A 21,594-nucleotide genomic window follows, 5' to 3' on the forward strand; every position below is an offset into this window, starting at 1 on the left:
TGGGAGAATTACTGGTATTATTACTAGTGTTAATATTCCCATTTCTAAAATAAGGAGACTGAGGCTCAGAGAAATTAAATAATTTTGTCAAAAATTATTTAGCTAATATGTAGCAGAGCTGGGATTCGAACCCAAGCCCCAAACCCATGCTCTTTCTTATGAGGTAATTTGCCTCCTGAGTTCGACTTGACCACGCCTGGTTTCAGGGTCAAGGGAAGAGATGCCCCACTTCCCTGAAACCCTCAGAGGTGCCTGCATCCCTGCACCTGCCTTTGCATTCCTCCCCTCAGTTCCCCAGGTGAAGCAGCGTTCAAAGATGGGGGATCCAAACCTTACCTTCCTCTCCCACAGCAGAGCATCACCCAGTAGCCCACCTGCTCCCACTTGAACCCTTTATCTTTGGAGGGAGGGGGCAGGAATGAAGTCCTTACGAAATTGTTCTGCAAACTTTTCTATGAGCGGTGCTGAGGGAGGGGGTTGGGGAGCTAGTCTTGGGGGAGAGGCCACTGTTGCCATCCACAGCCTGGGACAAAGAAGTGGGGGACAGCAAGGTCGATTGCTCAGATGTGGGCAGAGTTTGATGCATGAGGAACTGCTGAGTCCAGGCGACCTGTCAGTGATGACAGCCACGTCCAAGCCTGCCTCACTTCCGGCCTGTGTCAGTGGTTCCTTCCCTCCTGTTCAGGTGGACCGGTGGAGGAAAGACAAATAAAGGGGCTCAAGCAAAGTGGGGGAGGCCACTGAGAGCAGAGGACGGGCTGGGGCCTGGGGCATTGTCAGATGGGGACTATTTTAATGAGAAAAAAAAAAACAGTTCTGTTCAAGGCGGAGAAGACGAGAGCGAAGTGGAAATACACTGGATGGGGATACAGACACCTGGCCTTTCATTAATGTGCTTCCCTGGTTCTGTGATTCGTCTTCCTGTTCACTAGCAGGTGGGGAGTGGAAGAGAGAATGAGGTGGGGGACACAGGATGGAGGAAAGAGGGAGGGAAAAAGAGAGAAAGAAACTAGATGTGCACGTGTCTCTGGGGGTTTTCAGACAAAGCTATTATCAAAATGCCAACCAGCTCCTGCCTGGCCAATTTGCATATTCCATGCTGTGCTCTTTGAAGCAGGATGAATATGCATGAGGGCTTGGGCAGGGGTGGGGGTGGAGCTGCTGGGCTGTGGGCTAAGGTGGCTCATTGTTCTTTGAAAAGAAAGGCATTAATATGAAGCCAAGCACCTTCCTGGTCAGCAGAGCGGCCTCTGCATCGCCTCCCTCGTGAAGGGAGGCGGAGAGCAAAGCTTAGGCTCAGACAGAAATCCTAAAGTGTCTTCTCTCATCCTCCCAAGGAAATAAATAATCAGGCGCCATCAAGAATGCGGGTGTCTCCTCCAAGAGCAGCATCTAATCACTCTCCCCTCCACACATGCTAATCTCGGAGGCCAGCCGGCGTGAGAGTCACCTCTCCCGGCTCCCTGGGAGACTAGGCTGCCCCTCCCTTTCAAGCTTCTGCTGAAGGAGGGCTGGGCCTCTGGTGGGAGCGGAAGTGCTCTCGTGACTGGGCCACGGGGGAGTCCCTAGGACTCAGTGGTGCTCAAAACAGGCTCACATCCATAGGACCTGGTTCAGCGCTCATCCCAGGACACCTGGAGGACCACACACACCTCCTCATGACCGCCCCATCCCGTCGCCCCTGACCACCAGCTGAAGACAGTTATACTCCAGGTGCTACTCCGGTGGGCAGGAAAGAGGTTTCATTTTAAAAATTCCAATTTATCCCATAAAATTACTGCCACGACACCCTTCCCTTTGTGTTTTCTTTCTGAGATACCACATCTGTCTCCCATCCTGAAGGAGAGATACAAGGATGGAGAAGGTGGGGACATTCCCTTTGGACCATAGCTTGTCCCCACGGGATCGTTCATTTCAACTCTATACAAACAGAGGCTGGTGTAGGCCCTACGGTGGCACTTCCTTACCAAGATTCAGTCAGATTTGGCCTAACGAATCCACATGGAGGCCTTTAACTGATGGAATACACCTCAGTAAAGGACCCTGCTGGCCAAACCAAACAAATCCTACCTGCCCAGGAGGGTGGCAGGCAGGCCCTGGCTCCTCCCTGCCCCTGGCTGAGTGCGGACATCCTGGACGGACTTGAGCTTTGCTTCAAGACTGAGTCTGAAGCATCGGTGGGCCCTGGACTCTTCTTGGATGTTAGGACCGTCCTGACGGATGATGGGAAGAGAGGCGATGGAAGACAGCGCAGTCACCTGTTAATCACACTCTCCGCACCTTCCTGCGGCCAGTCTCCCAGAGTCCGTGCTCCAGCAACTCTGAAAACTTACCAGAGCAGCTGGAAACCTTAACACAAACACCAATTGCCTGGATCTTGTTAAAATGCAGTGGGGCGTGTCTGGGGTGGGGCCTGAGTTTTCCGTTTCTAACAAGTTCCTGGGCGGGGTTGCTGCTGGTCTGGGCCCCCGTGCTGGGGAGCAGGGACAGAGGGATAGGGGAGGAGAAGCCTGGAGAAATGAGTGACGACCCCCCTCAACTCCTGATGTGGACAAACAGAGAGAAATGGCAGCTGCTGCTCCCACCCCTCCTCCTCCTAGGGCTCGCCTCCTTCCTGACACTTGAGATTTATTTTTAACTGCCAACAGCTTTGATTAGCTTGTCTCTGCTGCTTCAGACACCTGCTGGCAGGATAAATTGGGGGAAAGGAGTGGCTGACCCAGATCTGACAAATCCAAGGCAGGAAGGAAGGCTCTGAGGGAGTCACCGCTTCCCCATCGATGGCAGAGAGTAAACCGTGCTACGGCCCTCACCCCACCAGTGGCCCTCTGCCGTGGGCTGTGGCGCTGCCGGACGCAGAGCTGAGGTTGTCCCTTTCTGTCAAAGCTCTGATACTCAGGGCCACTCGCTGCCCTGAGGATTCGCACAGGTGCTGGTGGAGCTTCCGCCTTCCTGCAGCTGCCAGGGCTGTCTACACGGACGTCCTGCTCTGTGTAGACACCCACGTTGAGCCGCAGGCACTGGGGCAGTTTCCCTGGTGCGTAAGTGCCCCCTCACCCCCCAGGGAAGATTGCAGGGCACCAGTGAGGCCTTCTATTGTCACCTGTGCCGATCTGCGGCCTCCAGTGCAGTTGTCAGTGGGAAGAATCATGGCTTCCCGGGGGGCGCACCAACGCCAAGCTCCTAAGAGGGAGCGGAGGTCTAACTGCCTAAGAGGCCAAGGTGCCAGGCTGACTCCACCACCTCGAACATCTCTGCTGCTTGGTCCCATCTGTCTCTCAGGACAACGCCACCGCCTACTTGCCACAGAGGGTCTGCGATGTGAGATAAGGTGCAGCGATGACAGGCGAGTGGCAAGTGGTGGGTGATAGTCTTTGCTCTAAGACAGGACTGTGGGAATATGCAGAGTTATCATTCAAGCCTGAAGATGGAAGGCAAGACAGTTCAGGTTGTGGGGAAGCACAGCCCCTCTGGATTCGAGGACAGCTTTCACCTGCTGGCCCATCAAGGCTGGCAGCTGCCTGCCACCGAGGCCGGAGACAGCACGTAGGAGCCAGAGCTGCTGGCCATCGAGGGCCGCGGGGAGGGCAGGGAGGGCACGCAAGGTCACGGGAGACTGTTCCCAGGGGTCGGTGGGCACGTCAGGAAAGTAGTTGCAACCCCTCACGCTAGGAGAGCCCAGCAGCACAGACGCCCTCCAGCCCCCGGGCCCCCAGGAGTCCACCCAGCCACCCCAACAGGGGCCGCCGAGCCGCCCGGCTCCTCCATGAGCCTCACTTCCTACCCGCCAACCCCGCGATCTCCCCCTCTAACCAGGGGTTCCTGTAACACATCATGCAGCTCCCTTGAGAGCTGCCCAAAAGCAAGATCTTAAGAGTCTGCGATGGCTTCCTCCTTCTGTCTGCAGGACTGCAGCCCCACCACGACCCCCCACAGGGGCTGGCACGCCCCCAGTCCCTAAGCACCGCGCTGGCAGCAACCGGCCATGAACATCAGGCGGGGGCAGCTACACATCCTTTCTCTAGAGGTTTGTACCAGGGGGCCAGTGGACACCACACTCCAAGCACATGAAGAATATTAATTAAATGAAGGTTTATTTCAAAATTAGTCTTAGGGTGTAAGCTGTGTTTTGAGGGCTGGAGCCAGACTACATGAGTGGTGACAGTACCCGCCTTCCTCCAACATAGGCGGAGAGGCGGCATCGTCACCAATCCTGCCCGTCGGTCATGCATCCAATGGTTACTAGGACTAGAAGCCAACAGCAAAGGACCCCGCGCGCTTGCTCATGTTTAATCAAGGTTAAGCTATACAAGTTTAAATACACGTCGGAGGCTACGTGGTGTCATGCAGTCCCTGTGGCGGGATGACTCTTGCTCGGTGGCCTCCGTGGCAAGGCTGCTCCCAAGGGCAAGGTTAGGTAGGACAGAGCACTGGAAAGAGAAGAGGAGAGAAGGGGTGTCAAAGCCAGTGTGGGGCCGGACCTGCCGGCCCGGGTGGCCCTGGCCGAGAGCAGCCACGCCAGCCTCTCACCAGCGTCCTGAGCAGAGACCTGCCCCCTTAGAACCAGGGAACGACGGCAATCAGGTGTCTTCCTTCCAGAAGGAGGAAGAGCCAATGATAGCTGGTTGTTCGAGGGGGTGATTAAATGCGTGGCCTCTGGTACCCATCTGCCTAGGTTCAAATCCTGGGTCTGGCTGTTACTAATCCCATGACCTTCGGGAAATAACTTCACCTACCTGTGCTTGTTTCTTCGTGTGCACGGTAGACAGCACCTCTGCCCCCCCTCCCCCACAGGGTTGTTCAGAAGCAAATGGAAAGTGCTCTGTAAATGTTAACTAGTTTTATCAATTCACTGACATTTAGTGGATTGTGAAGGGGTGGTGAAGGGTAAAGTCTGGCCCTCAGGCTCCCAGACTTTAGAACCCATTTCTACACACCTGCTTTGAGAAACTTGTTGCTCCTTTAAAATCTTTAAGAGTCAGAAGTTCTTCCCAGTGTTTAGCCTAAATTCATCCCACAGAAATTTAAGATTAATCTCTCTGATCCTTATGGAAATGGTACCGTTCAGAGGGGTTTTGTTTGCTTGTTAGTTTTTAATTTATTTGTTTTTGGTGGGGTCGGAGGGGAGGTAATTAGGCTTATTTACTTTTAATGGAGGTGCTGGGGATTGAACCCAGGACCCTGTGCGTGCTAAGCATGTGCTCTGCCACTTGAGCTATATCTTCCCCCAGAGGTTCGTAAATGAGGTCCACAAGCCTTTGGAAACTGTACCCAAAGTCGTCTGTGCATGTGGAGCAAAACCTAATGAAGAAAAAGAGCTGGACAATGAATGACCATCAGTCAATAGTGTTATGGAGTCCATGGTTGTGTCCCCCACAGAATTCGCGTTGAAGCCCTAACCCCCCGGGGGCAGCTGTATCTGGAGATGGAGCCTCTGAGGAAGTAGAGTGAAATGAGGGCATACAGGTGGGGCTCTGACCTGACAGGGTTAGTGTCCTTATAAGAAGACGCACCAGAGGGCGCTGGCGCTCTCTCCTCACACACACAGAAGAAAGGCCATGTGAGGACAGAGTGAGAAGGTGGCTACTTACAAGCCAAGAAGAGAGCCCTCACTAGAAACTGAATTTACTGGCACCTTGCTCATGGATTTCTGCTCACCAGAACTGTGAGAAAATAACTTCCTGTTGTTCAAGCCACCCAGTGGTGTTCTGTTTTAGCAGCCTAAGCAGACTGATACAGATGCTAACATCCCCAAAAGAAAGACAACCAGACAGTATGTCTCTTAATGGAAGTTTACAGCTAATGATAACGTAACGCTTATCAAAAGCTTCATGGACAATCGTCTACCAACTTCCCTGGCCCCGTTCGGTCTGGTCTGGTGTGGGTGCCCTGAATCTGATCACGCCTCCATCTCCACTGGGTAACGGGAAATACCAAAGGTGGAAGAACAGATTAAATTAAACCATGAGGATGCAGCTACCCAGCAAAAGCCAGAAAGAGGAAATTCTGTAGGGCAAACAGTCTGGTTTCTCTAAGAAACAAAATTCAAAGAATGAGAGAGAGGAAGGAGAGGGGCGTCTACATATAATTCATACACATTTTGCACTTGCAATATGTGGACCTTCACTGGATCCTGATTCAAACAAACTGAAAAATTCTTATAGGGAAATCAGAGAAATCTGAACACTGGTTGATAGTCAAAGATATTTAAAATTTTTTAATTTTTCTAATCATGAAAATTTCTAATCATACAAATTTTTCTAATTTGTAATCATGATACTGTGGATGTGTTTTTTTTAAAAGAGTCCTTCTGTTTTAGAAATGTGTACTGAAATACATATGGATGAAAAATATATAATGATGGGTATTTGCTTCAAAATAATATGGAGGGGAGACATTGGGCAGGGGGGATAAATGAAACTAGATTGGCTGTGAGTTACTGTCAAAGCCGGATGCTACATACATGAGAGTTCACTAGACTGTACATTCTATTTTACGTATGTTTAAAGTAATCAAACATGAAACAAAAAAAGGATGCAGCGAATCATGACTCTAGTTTGCTGCCTTACGAAAGGATGCAGCGAATCATGACTCTAGTTTGCTGCCTTTCAAGTAGCTGAAACTATTAAAGGTGCCCTCCGGCTTCGTTTTTGCCAACAGACTAGCCGAGGCTGCACAGAACTGCCACAGTAAGTCTTTTGTTGGTTGGGCTGCTCTCCCAGTGGAGTCACTCTGGTGACTTGGGGGTGATGGAATCTCCTCCTCAGGCCTCCTAGCAACATCCAGCACCTCACAATTGTCCACTGAGCTCCCTGGCCCTGCCTGGGCTGGCACGGACACCCTGGGAGGGCGGGAGTCCCGGGGGCAGGGGCCTCAGAGGGGGCTTCTGCTCCCAGAGGCCTGGGCTGCTCTTACCTTTTATTTACGTGTTTATTTTAATATTTTATTTATTTTGTTTGTGGGGTTTTCTGTTTGCTGTTTGGGGGAAGGTAATTAGATTTATTTACTTAGTTACTTTAATGGAGGCACTGGGGATTGAACCCAGGACCTCGTGCGTGCTAAACGTGCGCTCTGCCGCCGAGCTGTGCCCTCCCCGCTGCTCTTACCTTTTAAAATGTAGTCCGTCAGCAAAGTGGGCACCTTCTCATTATCCTCCTTCATGGCAAAGAGAACTGGGGAAGAGGGGAGAGAGGAGCCAAGAGCATCAGGGCATAAGCTCACCTCCAGGGCCCACCAACCCATCAACCCAGAGCACGTGAAAGAGTCAAGGAAACCGAACGTTCGCTGAGTATCGAGCAAGGTCTGCAAGCCTCTGGCAAGAGCCAGCGTTCAACCCGCTGGGGGAGGAGAAGCCGCCACGGGTCAGGGCGGCCTACCTATGACCCGGCTTTCTCCTTCTCTTTCACCTTTTACTTTTGTTTTTTTGCTCATCTATAACGTCCACATCATCTCCTAAGTATGTATGTTTAATAATCATAAAAACAAATAAAGCAATTTCAAAAAAGAATCAGCTTTCAGATACAATCTAAATGTTAAGAATAATAGCTGCCACATCAGTGAATCACCAATAAATCTGTCTTTAAAGGCTTTCTATTCATGTACACAGCTGTTATTAGAAAAGTCCTCACCTCCAGTTTATTAGGAGCAAATGAATTTAACAAATATTTATTTTCCACTGTATGCCCAGTACAGCACTAGAATTTGTGGAAATACAAATTAATGACCCTCGAGGAGCTTACAGACTTCTTGTTGAAACAGGACATGACCTACATGCGAAGCAAACAATAGGGAAGTTATTAAAGCCTAACAGCTCTTTATAAAAGTTTTTAAAAGAGATTTTTCTGTTATTAAACTAGGTAGCACCTTCCCATGTTCACGGTTCATGTTGTGGAAGTCAGCTTTGTAGAAAATCCTTTAGGAAATTATCTAGACCTTATTATTCACAATATTAAAAAATGAGGGCAGGGGTATCTAAAAATACATTTCCTCATCAATAGATTCCTTAAGTAAGCTATGGGGTCTATGTTATATATGCAGTCTCGTATAGCTTTCCGAAAAATGAGAGAGATCTCTGTGTACACGACATCCCTATCAGCGACGAAGGAAGGCTGCAGAACTTTATGTATTAATTCTAAATGAATAAATAATAGAAGCTAATATTCACAGGAAAACTCTGGAAGAGAGCGTATGAAGCTGTTAAAAGTGGTTACCTCTCAGTGTGAGACCCCAGGGGACATTCCTTTCTACATAATAAATAGCTCTGCAGGGTCTGGCCTTTTTCAATGAGCACGTGTTACTTTTCGCAAGAGGAGGAAACACTGGAGATGAGCTGGCCCTGATGCCTGGGGTCAGGAGGCAGCCATAAAAACAGCAGGACCCCCAGTCTGTCCCCATGTCTTTGTTCTCCACTGGTTACCTTGCCCAGTTGCAAGTCAGGGTCATGAAACTTGACTCCAAAACTCGGGAGTGGATGAGGAACAGAGCCTGCCAGGGTCATGAGTCCGTGGCTGGGTCTAGAAGAAGACTGGACCTGAGGCAATCCAGGCATTGATTTCTCTTGTTTTATTTCTTCTGTACTTCTAGACACGGTTTCATAGGCTGGAAGTACTTTGCAACTGAGCATGGGCAGACTAAACAAACACAACCAGAAGATGGCCATAAAAACCCAGTAATTGTCCTCAGTCAACATGTGTCCGGGTTGATCTCCAAAATCCAAAATTTATAGAAATTGTCAGTCCCCAGAGCTGGTCTCTGGCCTACATCCTTGACCCAGGAGTAGGGAAAAGAGGAGACGTGGTTCACAAATCCGTACAAGGATGAGCCAAAAAAACCAGAGCTTTCATAACCGGCAGGAGAATTGGTATTCAGGAAAGTTGGCAGTTTTTTCTTTTAAAAGGAATAAAATATTGGAATGTGGTATATCCACATGACAGACGAGAGAGCCATAAAAAGAATGTTAACCAAATGTTAACCGATGTGACTAAAATCATGATATGAAATTTTATAGCCAGTATAATCCCAACTATATGGAAAAGACATAAAATACTACGGCTGAAAAACACCATAATAGTGACTACAGTGAGGGGGACAGGAATTATTTATCTTCCTTCGTTCACTTTTCTATGTTTCCAAAGTCTCCTAAATGATGGATATACTCTAGCCCTAGTTTTTTAAATGAACTAGAAAATTGTAAACAAAACCGCTGTTTCTTAATTAAAATGAAAGAATTTCACACTGCATTCCTGAATGGGTTTCTGTAAAAAATTTATAGCTCTTCTTTTTTTTTAAAAGACCATGATAGAGTACGTTACATCTATCTACCTTCGTAATTTGTCCAAATTATTTTCCAAATGCTTACTACCCACGAAAACACAAACACCTATAAATGTCAGCTCGTTTCTCTCTACTCCCGTTAAAAAAAAAAAATCTTAGTGCATATTTATGCAAATAAAGGAGCTTCAAATGAGTTAAGAGGAAGCACAATGTACTTTGAATTTAAAATTCCAGATTCTCAAGGACGCAGGATCCATTGATGTAGGCAGGGCTTCCGTTTACCAGAACCTCCTGCTTTAGTTCTCCAAAAATGATGAAAATGAAACGTGGTCACCTTTAGCACTGGGCGCAGGAGGTAACCATCTTCCTCAGGTGAACAGAAGAAGCTCCTCTTCCTGTCCCCTAGGGTATCAAACAGCCCCGCGGCGGCCCAGTCCCTCTCAGACAGTGCAGCAATGGGCTGGGCGGCCTGGTTAGTCTGTCACTCAGCACAGCGCACGGTTGCCAAGGAGATGGACTTTGCATGATTCACTGAGCCTGTCCCCACATCTCAGCCTAGGATTTTTCTCTTCCTAAAAGAATCGAGCTGACACTGACGGCTAACACCATGTGCCCCTGGCCCTCTGGGAGTTGTAGTGTTTGACGTATATGAAGAGATTTTGCCGACAAAAGGCTCTTTATCACACGCTGCTTTCTCCCATCACGCAGAATGTCTATTAACATCACTTGACAAGTCCAAGTGGAGGAGAGGAGGCGGTCATTGCCTGCAAGGAAAACCAGACTCCATTCTCTCCCATCAGCCTCACGCGCCCAAGAAACCTTGCTTCTCATTAAAAATACAGCCAGTCCCATTTTGATAATGTTGATTCTTCCAATCCAGGAGCACAAGAAATCTTTCCATTTCTTTGTATCATCTTCAATTTCCTTCATCAATGTTTTGCAGTTTTCAGAGTACAGGTAATCTCCTTGGTTAAGCTTATTTCTAGGTATTTTGTTGTTTTTGATGCAGTGGAAATGTTTATGCCAGTTATAAAGCTCTGGTTTTTGAAGTGAAGAAAAAGTGAATGAAGGGCCACAAATGGCAAAATATCCTTCTTTCTTACAGGTGAGTTGTATTCCACTGTATATATGAGCTGCCTCTTCTTTATCCACTCATCTATTGATGTGCACTTATCCATATCTTGGCAATTATAAACAATGTTGCTGTTAATTGCAGGGTGTATGTATCTTTTTGAATGAATTCTTATTTTGTGGTTGCTTTATTCCTTTGATAATTATGTAAGTTTAAAAAAGCTAAAGCTCTAAATGTTTTTAGAAACAATGAACAGTACATACACATAAATTTTTTTAAATGTGTGCAGTATATTGTGTATATGTATTTACATGCAATACACTGTATATGTACAGTCAAGTTGTAACAATTCTACCTAATAAAGCTGAAAAGTGAAGAAAAAAAAAAATACAGCCAGTCCCTGAGACCAAGCTCCGTGCTTCAGGGGCACAAGTTCAGACAAAGCAACCTCAAGCCACAGAGGAGAGATGGGGTGACACAGAGGGTGCAGAGCCTTGAGAACCGTGGGTGATGCACAGGAAGTCCCTGCACACCGCTGCTGCCTCTCACTGCCCCAGCCTCTCCCACCAGCGCGTTCCCCCACACACACACCCCTACAGGTCTCTTCCCCTACAGTAACTGGGAAAAGACAAGGCAGCTCTGGGTATCACTGCAGAACATCTTCATTTTACGCTGTGCAGGGGACACAACACAACAGTGTGGAGCACATTTCGACCCAATGAAATTGCTCCGGGGAAACCTCAGGACTGAGGCATCAAGGATGCAGCTCGGGGGGCGGGAGGGAGAAAAATGAGCAGCTCATCTCGCTGAGAATGGGAGGAACTCACTGTTCGTCAGCATCTGGAGATCTTCCACAGACGGGGGCGAGGCCTTCTTCTCGTAAGGGATGACTGTGTTCAGATACTAGGGGACAAACGGCACGCAGCGTGTGAGACAGAAGAGTGGTCCCCAGGGTTGAGATACGGTTGACAACTTGCTCGGGGATTGAGATTTCCTCTAAGACACACGCTCCATCAAATCTACGTTCTTGACAACGCCCATGATAACGCGCACACCTGTGTCTTAGGACCTTTTTTCCCGTCTCTGGGGAATGTCTCTTTAAAAGTAAGACTTCACCACGTTAGCCAGGAAAAAATGTCCCTTCACTCCAACTAATACATTCTTCCAACACTAGGAACTTTCTGATTATTTAGGAATCCTGGCGAGCTTTTTCTCCTCCAGGCTGAGAGCAGAGAATGTTCTAAGTGGGGGATTATATTTCCTTATCCTCTGCAGTACAATTTGAGAATGAATGGTTTCTCTTCTGTCAAAATGACAGGTGAGAAAACCTCAGCCCTGCCCTGGGTCTGGGATGTCGGGCTTGCTCCCTCTGCTGGAGCTGAGGCGCTCCTGCAATAAACTCATCTTAGGGTCCAGTTAGAACACCTGGCCAGGGAGGCCTGGAAAGTTCCAGGGGAGCCTGGGGTCAGCAGTGAGAAGAGCTCTAGACCAAATGCCCAGAGGCTTGTGTTTTAGTCCTGGCCCTGAAACTAGCTGTGTGGCCTTGGGGAAATACCTAATCTCTCTGAGTCTTAGTTCTCACTGCTGTGAAGTGAGAGCACTGGGTTACACGGTCCTAAAGCTCTTCCCAGGTCCAAAATCTCTTCCAGAATTCTAACACTTCAGGATTCAGCTACAAATATGTCTAAAATATACACAGTTGATGTGCACAATCTTAAGTGTGTCTACTGACACACCGACTTTCTCTATTAGACTGTGCACTCCGTGAGGGCAGGACAAGGACTTCTCATCTTTGTACTGCTTGGGGGCCCGGCAGTGGGACTCAGCGTGTGGCAGGCACTCAGCAGCCAGCAATGAAGCTACCTCTCAGGCAAGTAATTGGCTAAATGGGAGACACCACCGCGTGGGTTACAGTCAGCGGAGCAGCTGTAGAGGCAGTCTTGGTGGGACTGGCTCAGCTGGTGACCCATGTGGTAGAGTTAACTGAGGTCTTGTATGGGATCTTTCATGAGGTGGATTCCCCTTTAATGCATTTTGTTTCTGAAACAACTGAACTCAGAGGTCGACAAGTAGTGTTAAGTTTCAAGTTCATCCCTGCCCTCTAATATTAGAGCTCAAAAAACTGTTTGCCTTTAAAAAGACACTTTCTGTTCCTCCTTAGAGTGGAAGAAAATGTGAGGACATCCCCTGCACTACATACAACTTGCCCAAGTGCTGGGACAATTCTAGTGAATCACCATTCCCTGCTCTGTTGGGGAGGCCAAGTTTCAAGAATCTGGGCAGAAAGCTGGGGACAGGGAGATGGGTGGTACCTGCTTGTCAGTTCCTGAGGGGCCAAAGGTCTGGCGGATGCTGCTCTGCAGGATGTTGGAGATGCCTTCCATGCTGAAGCGCTGGGGGACGAGAATGAGACTCAGAAGGGGAGGTGCTTCCTGCTCTGTATTCATCACCCGGGACTCCTGTGTCCTCCCTACTCCACCCATACCCATGAGCTTCCACACTGCCCCAGGTCACGGCCCCAGGGTCTGCGACCATAAACTAAAGGACCTGGGCTAAGATGCAGGAAAAAATTTCAGCCTGAGTTTTGCAAGAAGAAATAGAGTCTCAAAGACTCTTATCTGAGTCAGTCCCTTGGGCAAAAAGACCCCCCCTGCACTGCTGGGTTTCTCCGTTTCAACCTCCACTATGAAAACAGAAAAATAAAGCAGCACAAGGAAACTTGGAAGGATGATGATGCAAATATCTCAGGGAAGAAAACAATATGCCCAGCCACTGGGAAGGGCGGAGGTACAGCAACTGTCCTCATCTGGAAAGGTTTTCCCAAAATGCACATGCCCGGGTGCAATTCAGTAGGACTGGCAAGGAGCCCAGGAAAAGCTCCTTGGATGATTCTGCTGAGCTCCCCCCTGATTAAGAACCACTGGTTAGAAGAATCCCGTGACTATAACAGCAAAGCAGCATAGTTTTCCATCCCGGAACACCCTACCGACATCCGGGATAGATGGGTCAGGACTATAAGCTGCCCTGGGAGCAGAGACTCTGACCCAGAGTCCCAGGGCACAACTCCTCTCAATTCTAAACGCCTTCACCCCACTTTCTAAGGTCTTGCCTACGAAAGCACATGCTGCAGTTGCTTATTTCCTAGTGTCACATCCTGTCTCCTCCACTTGACCGGGCGTCCTCTTGGGAGCCCTCTCCACGGCTCCGCTGTCCGCCGGGATGTCCTGCTCACAGCCACCGCTCAGGCCAGGTCTGTCTAGGGCCGGCCCGGCGGGGACCTGCAGTGGGGAGCTCTGGGCTGGCGCGGCCCATGCCCTCTTACCTTGAGCGGCATCTGGCTTCCCTTCTCTACCCGGCTGCTCTGCAGACTCAGCCCTTTCTCTTTCCGCCTCTTCTTCATCAGCTCTCGCTGCTCCTTCTGCTTGTTCTGCACCTCGATGAGCACCGTGATGAAGGAGTTCTTCACCTCCTTCTCGAACTCCAGCTCGTCCCGGCGGGCCAGCTGCTGCACCAGCTCCTCCGAGAAGTCTCGGATGGCGCCCTCTACCTGGTCCAGCAGCTCCGTCAGCTCGGACCCAGACATGTGCCTCAGCCCTGCAGGGGAGACCGACCCACAGGGGACACTGCATCCAGCCCAGCCCAGCAGAGAGGCTCCCGGGGCCCCTGCCACCCGAAGGGTCTGGAGGAGGCCCTCCACCCCGACAACCCCTCGAAAGAACACAAAAGGCCTTCATAATTGAGGGTCGTGCCAGGAAGAGGGGGCCAGTTATCAACTGTGGGAGGGATCACCCCGTGGGAACGAGGGAGGGAGAAGGAACAGCCCCCGAGGGGGCCTGTGGATTCTGTCCACAAGACAGACATGTGGCTTTTCAATCCCTTGTTCTACCTTCCTAGTTTACCTCTGACTCTAGAATATTCCTTGTGTGAAGTGGATCGAGAATTGGGCAGAGGGTGGGGAGGACACGAAGAGGAGGCTTGGCGTCTGTGTGGAAGAGCAATAGAGAGGCGGCGTTTCTTCCCCAGACCTGGCCAAGGAACAGCAAAGCAGACCGCAAAACAGGCAGCGAGGTCTGAGGCCTTCTCCACACCGACTGTCCTGGGTCACAGTGCACGTGTCCCGAAATACGGCAGATACGTAAGCATGCATAGAAAACACACATCATGCATAGAGAAACGAGGCCTGGCTCGGTAATACCGAGCCGTCTGCTGCTGTCAGAGAAAAGGAGGGGATAACCGGACACAGATGGGTTCATTGGAAACTCTTGTCCCCTCAGAGGTCTTCATCTAACGTAGCCTTGGGGGCATCTTTTCGAACGTGCCCCTTTCGACAGCATCTTTTGTTTCTACACCAGAGTCCCTTTTTCCTATTCCTCTGCGTTCTGGCTCTGCCCGGGTATTTGCTGACTTGGTTTGACCTTCCCTTTTATTTCGGTCTTTGGAGCTGTCCTCCTCCTTCTGTTTTTGCCATTTCACTCTGCGTTTCAGCTATTTTCCCAAGTCTTTTGCTGAACAGCTCTATGTGTGGGACCTTTGTGTGGCGGAGAATGGCCTGACTGGGCAGCTGTGAATGCAGCCCCACGGCCAAAGCCGCTCCATCGCTCCCCACAGATGCCTTTGGCTTGCCCTGCCCTGCCCTGCCCCTGCTCGTCAGAGTCTGACTCAGGGACGCAGTTCTTCAGATCATGCTTCTCTTTCTACCACCATGCTCATCCAAGTTTGGACCTTTACACCCTGCCCACCCCGCCCTCTCTCTCCGTGGTTTATAAGTCCCATCGCCGCTCCACGGATCTACTCCCAGGGAACGGGGCTCCCCAGCAGCTTGGTCACCATGATCCCTACAGACTGATGAATTTTAGACTCGCTTTGCCACTGCTGTTACATCTTTTAATTTCACGCTTCATCCACCTCTTTCTTTGCAGGATCATAATTACTACAAACCTGTATCAGAGAGTTAATGCGATACACAGATTAAGAGTGTGGACTCTGGAGTTACCCAGCCTGGCTTCAAATGCTGGCTCCACTCCCTCAACGACTTGGGTGTGGTGTCGGGGTAAATACAAATTAAAAACAAGAGGCTTGATTCTCCCTGTTGAAAATAAGGGAAGAGACTTCCCCTCTCCCTCACCTCCCTTTCCTCTCGGAATCTCTCTCTCTGTCCTTTTCAAATATGTGTCAGTCATTTTAACGGCTAAAGAAGCCTGTTGACAGTCTCAGGACTCAGAAATGTTTCCTCAAGGACCCGAGAGCCACGGCTTTGAAACGTCATCATCAAGAGAGGTAGAGCGCATGCTTAGCTTGCGTGAAGTCCTGGGTTCAATTCCCAGTACCTCCATCTTAAAACAAACAAACAAACAAAAACCAACTACCTCTCCTCCAAAAAAATCATAAAAAAAACAGAGAGAGAGAGAGATAACAAGGGTCTAATTGTCACCTGACTCCAAGCTGCAAAACTTAATGTAATGGATTGTGTCCACTCAGCCATTGACAAGAGTGAGATTTCTTTCTGGTTTTGCAATCCCTGTAGTGGGTTGATTGTGACATGCCTCACTGTGGGGAGGTTATTTGGGTGGGGAGCCGATTTTATTTGTTAATTACATTTCCCCAACAGCGGTCTCGAACAAGTCACTCAACCTCTCGGAAGACAGCGAGCTCAATGCTAGCGGGACTGATATGGGCGCGAAATGAGATTATGCATGGAACGTTTTAGAACTGGGCCAGGCACTCTCCAAAAATACAAGCTATTATGATCATTACCGTCTGCAAATTCTTTTCATTAATGTTATGGTAGCATCATCTTGAATAGTGGGTTCAGATTTCCTCTGCTTATTCTGTCCTAGTCTTGTTCCTTGGTTTGTTTTACCATTTTAACTTTGCTCAATTGCCTTTCCTCCACCCCTCCACCCCCACCCCCTGCCAAATACTAACTTTTCTCCTGATGTCCAGTGAGAGAGGTGTTGCCAACTCCCTGGATTCGAGGTTCTGTTAGTTACATCTGAAGCCCGGGCCCTGCCTGGCACAGCAGTGCTTGTCCTCGGGGAGCCCGCCCCCAGGGCCCTCACCTTCATAGGACCAGTTGTTGTTGAAGGTCTGGGTCAAGGCCTGCATCTCCTGCAGGAGGACCGAGTCTGCCTGGGAGGAGGTTTCTCCCCCATCCTCCTCTTCCAGAACCTCCTCCTCCTCCTCAGGGTCTGGGGAGTTCTGCATCATCTCCTCAATCTCCTCAATCACCTGAGGAAGGCACACAAGAGAGCGCTAACTCTTCTACGCCGCAGGCACGTTCTAGCTTGAATTTTGATCAGTGAAGGATGTTCCTAATTTGTGGCCTGTAAAATTCCTAAAGCAATATTGTTACTTTATAAATACTGAATAATAATAAAAATAGATCTGACCGAAGGCTCACATACTGTCTCCCTTTGATGTAAAGCACTCTTTGATGTAAACCCTCTTCCAAGGACGCCATTTAGATGAGGGCTTTATTGGAAACAAACCGCTCTTCCAGGAAACGAAGCAGAGCTGCCTGGAAGGGAACATTTACTTCAATTTGCTGAGCACTTTACTTCTAAGTGGGAAAATATTTTATCCACCCAACTTCAACACAAAACCCAGTCCATTAATCGTTACAATGCTTATGTCTGGAAGAAAACAAAGTGTTCCGAGGACAACTCAAAATGAGGAGTTGCTTTTTACGCAGAGGAAAATAGCTGTTCCTCTAGAATTCACCTGGACAGGAACTGAAGCTGCCCAATGACAAGTGAAAATAAAGACAATGAAGTGGGGGGAGGGGAGAGCTCAGGGGTAGGGTGTATGCTCAGCATGCACGAGGTCCTGTGTTCCATCCTCAGTACCTCCATTAAAGAAAAGAAGAAGAAAATAAAGATTATGAAAGAATAAAAGGATAGGTAGGTTCTGGAGAGGAGAAAATAGATCAACCCAGCTGTAATTTAGACTCTTGATAGGGTTCAGCCCCTAGAAGACAGAGTAGAATTAGAGAGCTGCCAGGAGGAATGAGGCTGAACTACCGTGTGTGCCAACTGTTCCCACGTAAAGAACGTGGAACAAGCAGAGACCACTTCTGAAAGGAGCCGTCCGTGAGTCTGGTCGCAACGGCACGTCCGTATACTTGCCTGTTCTCCATGCTGCGATGGGCTGTGGCTCCACACCCACCGGTCTTTGAAGTGGGCCTCTTCGTGATAGGCTGGGCCAAAGATAAGGGCACTGAGGGTCCTCTCCTTTAGAATACTTTCTATCTTATTCCCAAGCCTTCCCATCTCCACTCACAAATTTAGGGGATACTTAGCTCTCGACAACCGAAAGCCATTCACGGAACATGAGCAAACGACACACCCCCCTTTAGAACTTTACGGCCGAGCTTCTCTTTCTCCCAGAGTTATCATTGAACGTGTATCATTGAATGGCATCTCCCCCCACCAAGCTCACAAGAATAACCGCTTTCCCCTATTCCTGTTGCCTTCAGTCTCTTGATCCTTGCCTGTTTGTATCCCACCTTTTAGCACAGATACGAAAGAGTTCTTCTTACAGAAAAGTGCTTTCTGACACCAAAGGCTCCTTGTGGAGCATTTTCAGAACCACTCTGGGAAAACGCTTGAAAGGTGTCTGCTCAAAACAAGCGCCAATATTATCTGTTGACTGAAAGGTTGAATAAGGAATCCAGAGACGCAGGGGTATTCTCCCTAAGCAACACATTGTTAAATCCAAAATATAAGTAACTTGATAAAATGTGAAGCACTGTATCTTTTTTTTTAAAAACAAACAAATGTCTCTAAGGCTCCCTTTGGAAGGCTCAACATTTCCAGTGTTCTATGAACTATGGGAAAACTCTCACCACCCGAAAGCCTCATCTGCCCTTTCTAGGCTTACAAGAACAGGTATTGGGGACCCTTGCTTAAGCGTCCTGACTTCAAGTAGAATGAGCACAGTGAATTCCAATAAAGAGGTTCAGCAGGAATGAAGGCAGTAAACAGTGGCCTGTCTCTGGCTGTTATCAAACCTGGACCCCACCCAACCCAAGTGTCAGGAATTACATTCCTATTTACTGCAGGTAGGTAAACTGAGGCTTAAAGAGACATGAAACCCTTCATCAAAGACACTCCAAGTCATTGTCGGCACAGCTACCATAAGACCATATATTTCTCTACTGCCTTAAAAGGATGTGGCAAGTATGTATTCAGAGTTTTTCCCTATCAAAAGAACCAAAAGTCCCAAGAACAAAGAGAGATGTTAGTACCTGGTCTGCTGTGAGTAGAGGCTCCTCAATGATTCCGGAATCACGTACATTCTTCTCATTGAACTCTTCTTCTTCTTTCTCATGGATCTGAAACAGGTGGGAGGGGGGTTGGAATTCGGATTGACCATCAGCAGAACTTGGATTCTCTCCAGTCTCTAGAACAGATGACACAGGCAGAGGCCACTCCAGCCATCCACTGTGTAAACAGAGAGTCTGAGAGGGGTCCAGAGTTCCATCCAGTTCCAAACATACCCCATCCACACAGCATGCACCACTGAGTCCAGCTTGGTCAGAAAAGAACAATAAGGCATGTGTGGCCAGCACCATTCTGACCCAAAGGAAGCAGCACCATCCTTTAACCCACAGGCAGGTCATCTTTGCATGAACAAGGAACCTCCTCAAAGTAAGTGATAACAGCAGCCAACTCCTGCAGCAAAAGCACACTTGTTTACATAAGGAGTCTCAGTCTGGGGATCTGTTTCCAGGTTTTACTTTATGAGGCATTTTAAGGGGTGGGTTGTTTCAGTCCAAATAGTCGTGCTTTTAAAATTTGATGAAATGTCACTGTGTCATTGGAATCGAGGCAGGGTGACACAGCTGATGAAGGATGTGCTGAAGTTCCCTGGGACATGCCACAGAACAACCTGCCCACATGACCCAAAGGATAAACTCAACAGCAACAGCAAATATTGAAACATTTGCCCTGTGCCTCCAAAATTCCATCATCCCAAGTTAGATTCTGAAAGTTCACAACCATTGAGATTCTGGACATTGAAGTCCAGCAAGGTCATCATGGTGTGTCTGACTTTGCTGACTGTACCCCAAACAGCACAGCCTGGCATTGGTGTTCAAATCCTGTACAAAATAAGCCACTGAACCACCTAACAAGCTGTCTGTGTCCAGGAGCCCGGTTTCAAAGTCATCTAGGGTCTGGCAAGACGTGCCTCCAGGAAGTCTTTCTGCAGACACTTCTCATCCAGGAATCAATTTCACTTGCCCACCAACAGCTGGCATGCTGATCCGCCTCCTTCCTGGAGATTATGCTTTTCCTGTTCTAACACCCCCAGGAAACACCTGGTTCCAATCCAAGCAGTCATGTCAGAGGGAGTCTATCTTCAGGAACTTCTCCCCTCTTCCTTGAACTCCACCTTGGCAGGCACCCCCCAATAAAATACATCACCCTCTATCTACGTTTGTTTGAAACCCGGACTATGTCATTAAAAAAAAAAAAATCAGCTATATCTCAAAGGCCATCTGCTCTCAACCTGGAGAAGGAACAGGACAGGGAGGTAATGGGATCATCTGAGGGGCTTTGTGCCAGATGGTGACATCTATTTCTGCTGTCGAACCCATATGCTCCCCTCTCTGCCAAGTCTACCACCTGTGGTACCCGCCTGGCTTCTGCAGCTCCCCACTATGCAGAACGAAACTCCTGTCACCACATTTTGTTCACAACTATTCTCAGACGGCAGAACTTTCTCAGGGCTAGAAAGCCCTGCGGTAGAATTTAGGCTCGTGCTGGGAAACAAAGTTTTTGTTTTCTGTTTGGATTATTTTTTATAAGCATCTGACAGCAGGTTAGTCTATAACCAGAATTACTTTTGACATTAAGTCTCTCTTGTAAACGGCATATTTACATTTTCTGTAATGTGGCCAGTGTTAGTGGGTTGACCTCGCTGGCTGATAATTCTGCACCTTTCAGCTACACCATCCCTCTTCCCAAGGTCCTCCTTCTGAGCTCCCTGGTGAAGGCAGGGAGGGGGCTTTAGGCGTAGACCCTTCTTGCTGTTCAGATGTCAGAGAAGCTGGGCAGAGGCATGGATGCCTCCTGCTTAGAGCCTTCTCTCCTCTCCCCTCTCTAGAACAAAGCCTACGGCTCCGATTTGGTAGGCTGGGTAAACCGAGATTTGAAAATGAATTGTAAGCTTTTGACAGTTACCTGGTATTGTGGTAGCTACACTTACCCCATATTTGCTCAGATCTCAGAAGTCCACCACTAAAAAAATAAAATGAAAGGAGACGCACACACGAGAAAGCCCTAGCTCCGCCCCTCTTCTGCACATGGACAACTCCGTCCTCAGCTTTCATGGCGTCCACCCTCTGCCTCCCCTTTTCTCCTTCCTCTCCAGCTCTTGGTTCTGATTCCCTCGTCCTCCCCAGCCTCTCTGGGCCTGATCCCACGTTCCGCCTCAATCCTAGTGGACTCTGTTCTGCTCCAGGGCTTCCATCACTTCTCCACGAGCCCTCTTTCCTTCCACTGCCACTTACAGACTCCCTGCCTGCCGTTCCCAGGGCGGTACCTGGCAGAGTGTGCAAAGCGGGGAGGACACTAACGATGAGAACGAGAAAGACCTTTGAAAAATGGCAGCATTTCCGTAGATGGATAAGAGCATACGTCACATGTGTGCACACACCCATGTATACGGAAGACTGTGTGGGTCCTCTTGCTCCTAACACGGCACAGACAGAGAAACTGCCGCAGGGACAGATTTAGCCTCTTGGGTGGCAGGGTGAAGGCCGTAAAAATAGGGAAGAATTTCTTTGTAAACTAGAACTTCAAGTTGTCTCTGTCTATGGAAGTGAACTACGGCTCTTCTAAGAAAGATCATTCTTCCAAGTGCCTTCCTCCCAGACTGAGGAAAGAAGACCTAGATCCAGAAAAGAGTCTGGCCATGCTATTCAGTGAGCTGTCTCCCCCTCCTGCTTTTGGTAAAGGGGGCACCTGTAGGGCTATAATATGGTTGCTTAAGGCTTGAAAATAAACAAACAAACAAACAAACCTAATTACCTCCCCCCACCAAAAACAAAAACAAACAAACGTTAAGAAAGTTGAAAGTCAATCCGGGGGGGGGGGGGGGGGTATATAGCTCAAGTGGTAGAGCGCATGCTTAGCATGCATGAGGTCCTGGGTTCAATCCCCAGCACCTCCGTCAAAAAAAAAACTAAATTAATAAAACTAATTACCTCCCCCTGCAAAAAAAAAAAAAAAATTAAAAACAAACAA

At 48.6% G+C, this 21,594-nt stretch overlaps 1 protein-coding gene across 3 annotated transcripts in view; it reads right to left on the reverse strand.

Annotated features, from left to right (window-relative positions):
* Positions 1-4,077: 4,077 nt before the first annotated feature.
* FEZ1 (fasciculation and elongation protein zeta 1) overlaps positions 4,078-21,594 on the reverse strand; it is a 36,661-nt gene continuing 19,144 nt past the window's right edge. For all 3 annotated transcript variants that reach the window (XM_010986488.3, XM_064482196.1, XM_031443427.2), the window contains exons 4-10: positions 18,591-18,677; positions 16,405-16,573; positions 13,668-13,939; positions 12,658-12,738; positions 11,173-11,248; positions 7,107-7,172; positions 4,078-4,430 (exon numbers count right to left, since the gene is read on the reverse strand). In XM_010986488.3, coding sequence (XP_010984790.2) covers positions 4,414-4,430; positions 7,107-7,172; positions 11,173-11,248; positions 12,658-12,738; positions 13,668-13,939; positions 16,405-16,573; positions 18,591-18,677 — 768 coding nt within the window. In that variant the 3' untranslated portion in view covers positions 4,078-4,413. The remainder of the gene's footprint in view (positions 4,431-7,106; positions 7,173-11,172; positions 11,249-12,657; positions 12,739-13,667; positions 13,940-16,404; positions 16,574-18,590; positions 18,678-21,594) is intronic.

The sequence above is a fragment of the Camelus dromedarius genome, chromosome 34 (genome assembly GCF_036321535.1).
Source record: "Camelus dromedarius isolate mCamDro1 chromosome 34, mCamDro1.pat, whole genome shotgun sequence".
Lineage (NCBI taxonomy): Eukaryota > Metazoa > Chordata > Mammalia > Artiodactyla > Camelidae > Camelus > Camelus dromedarius.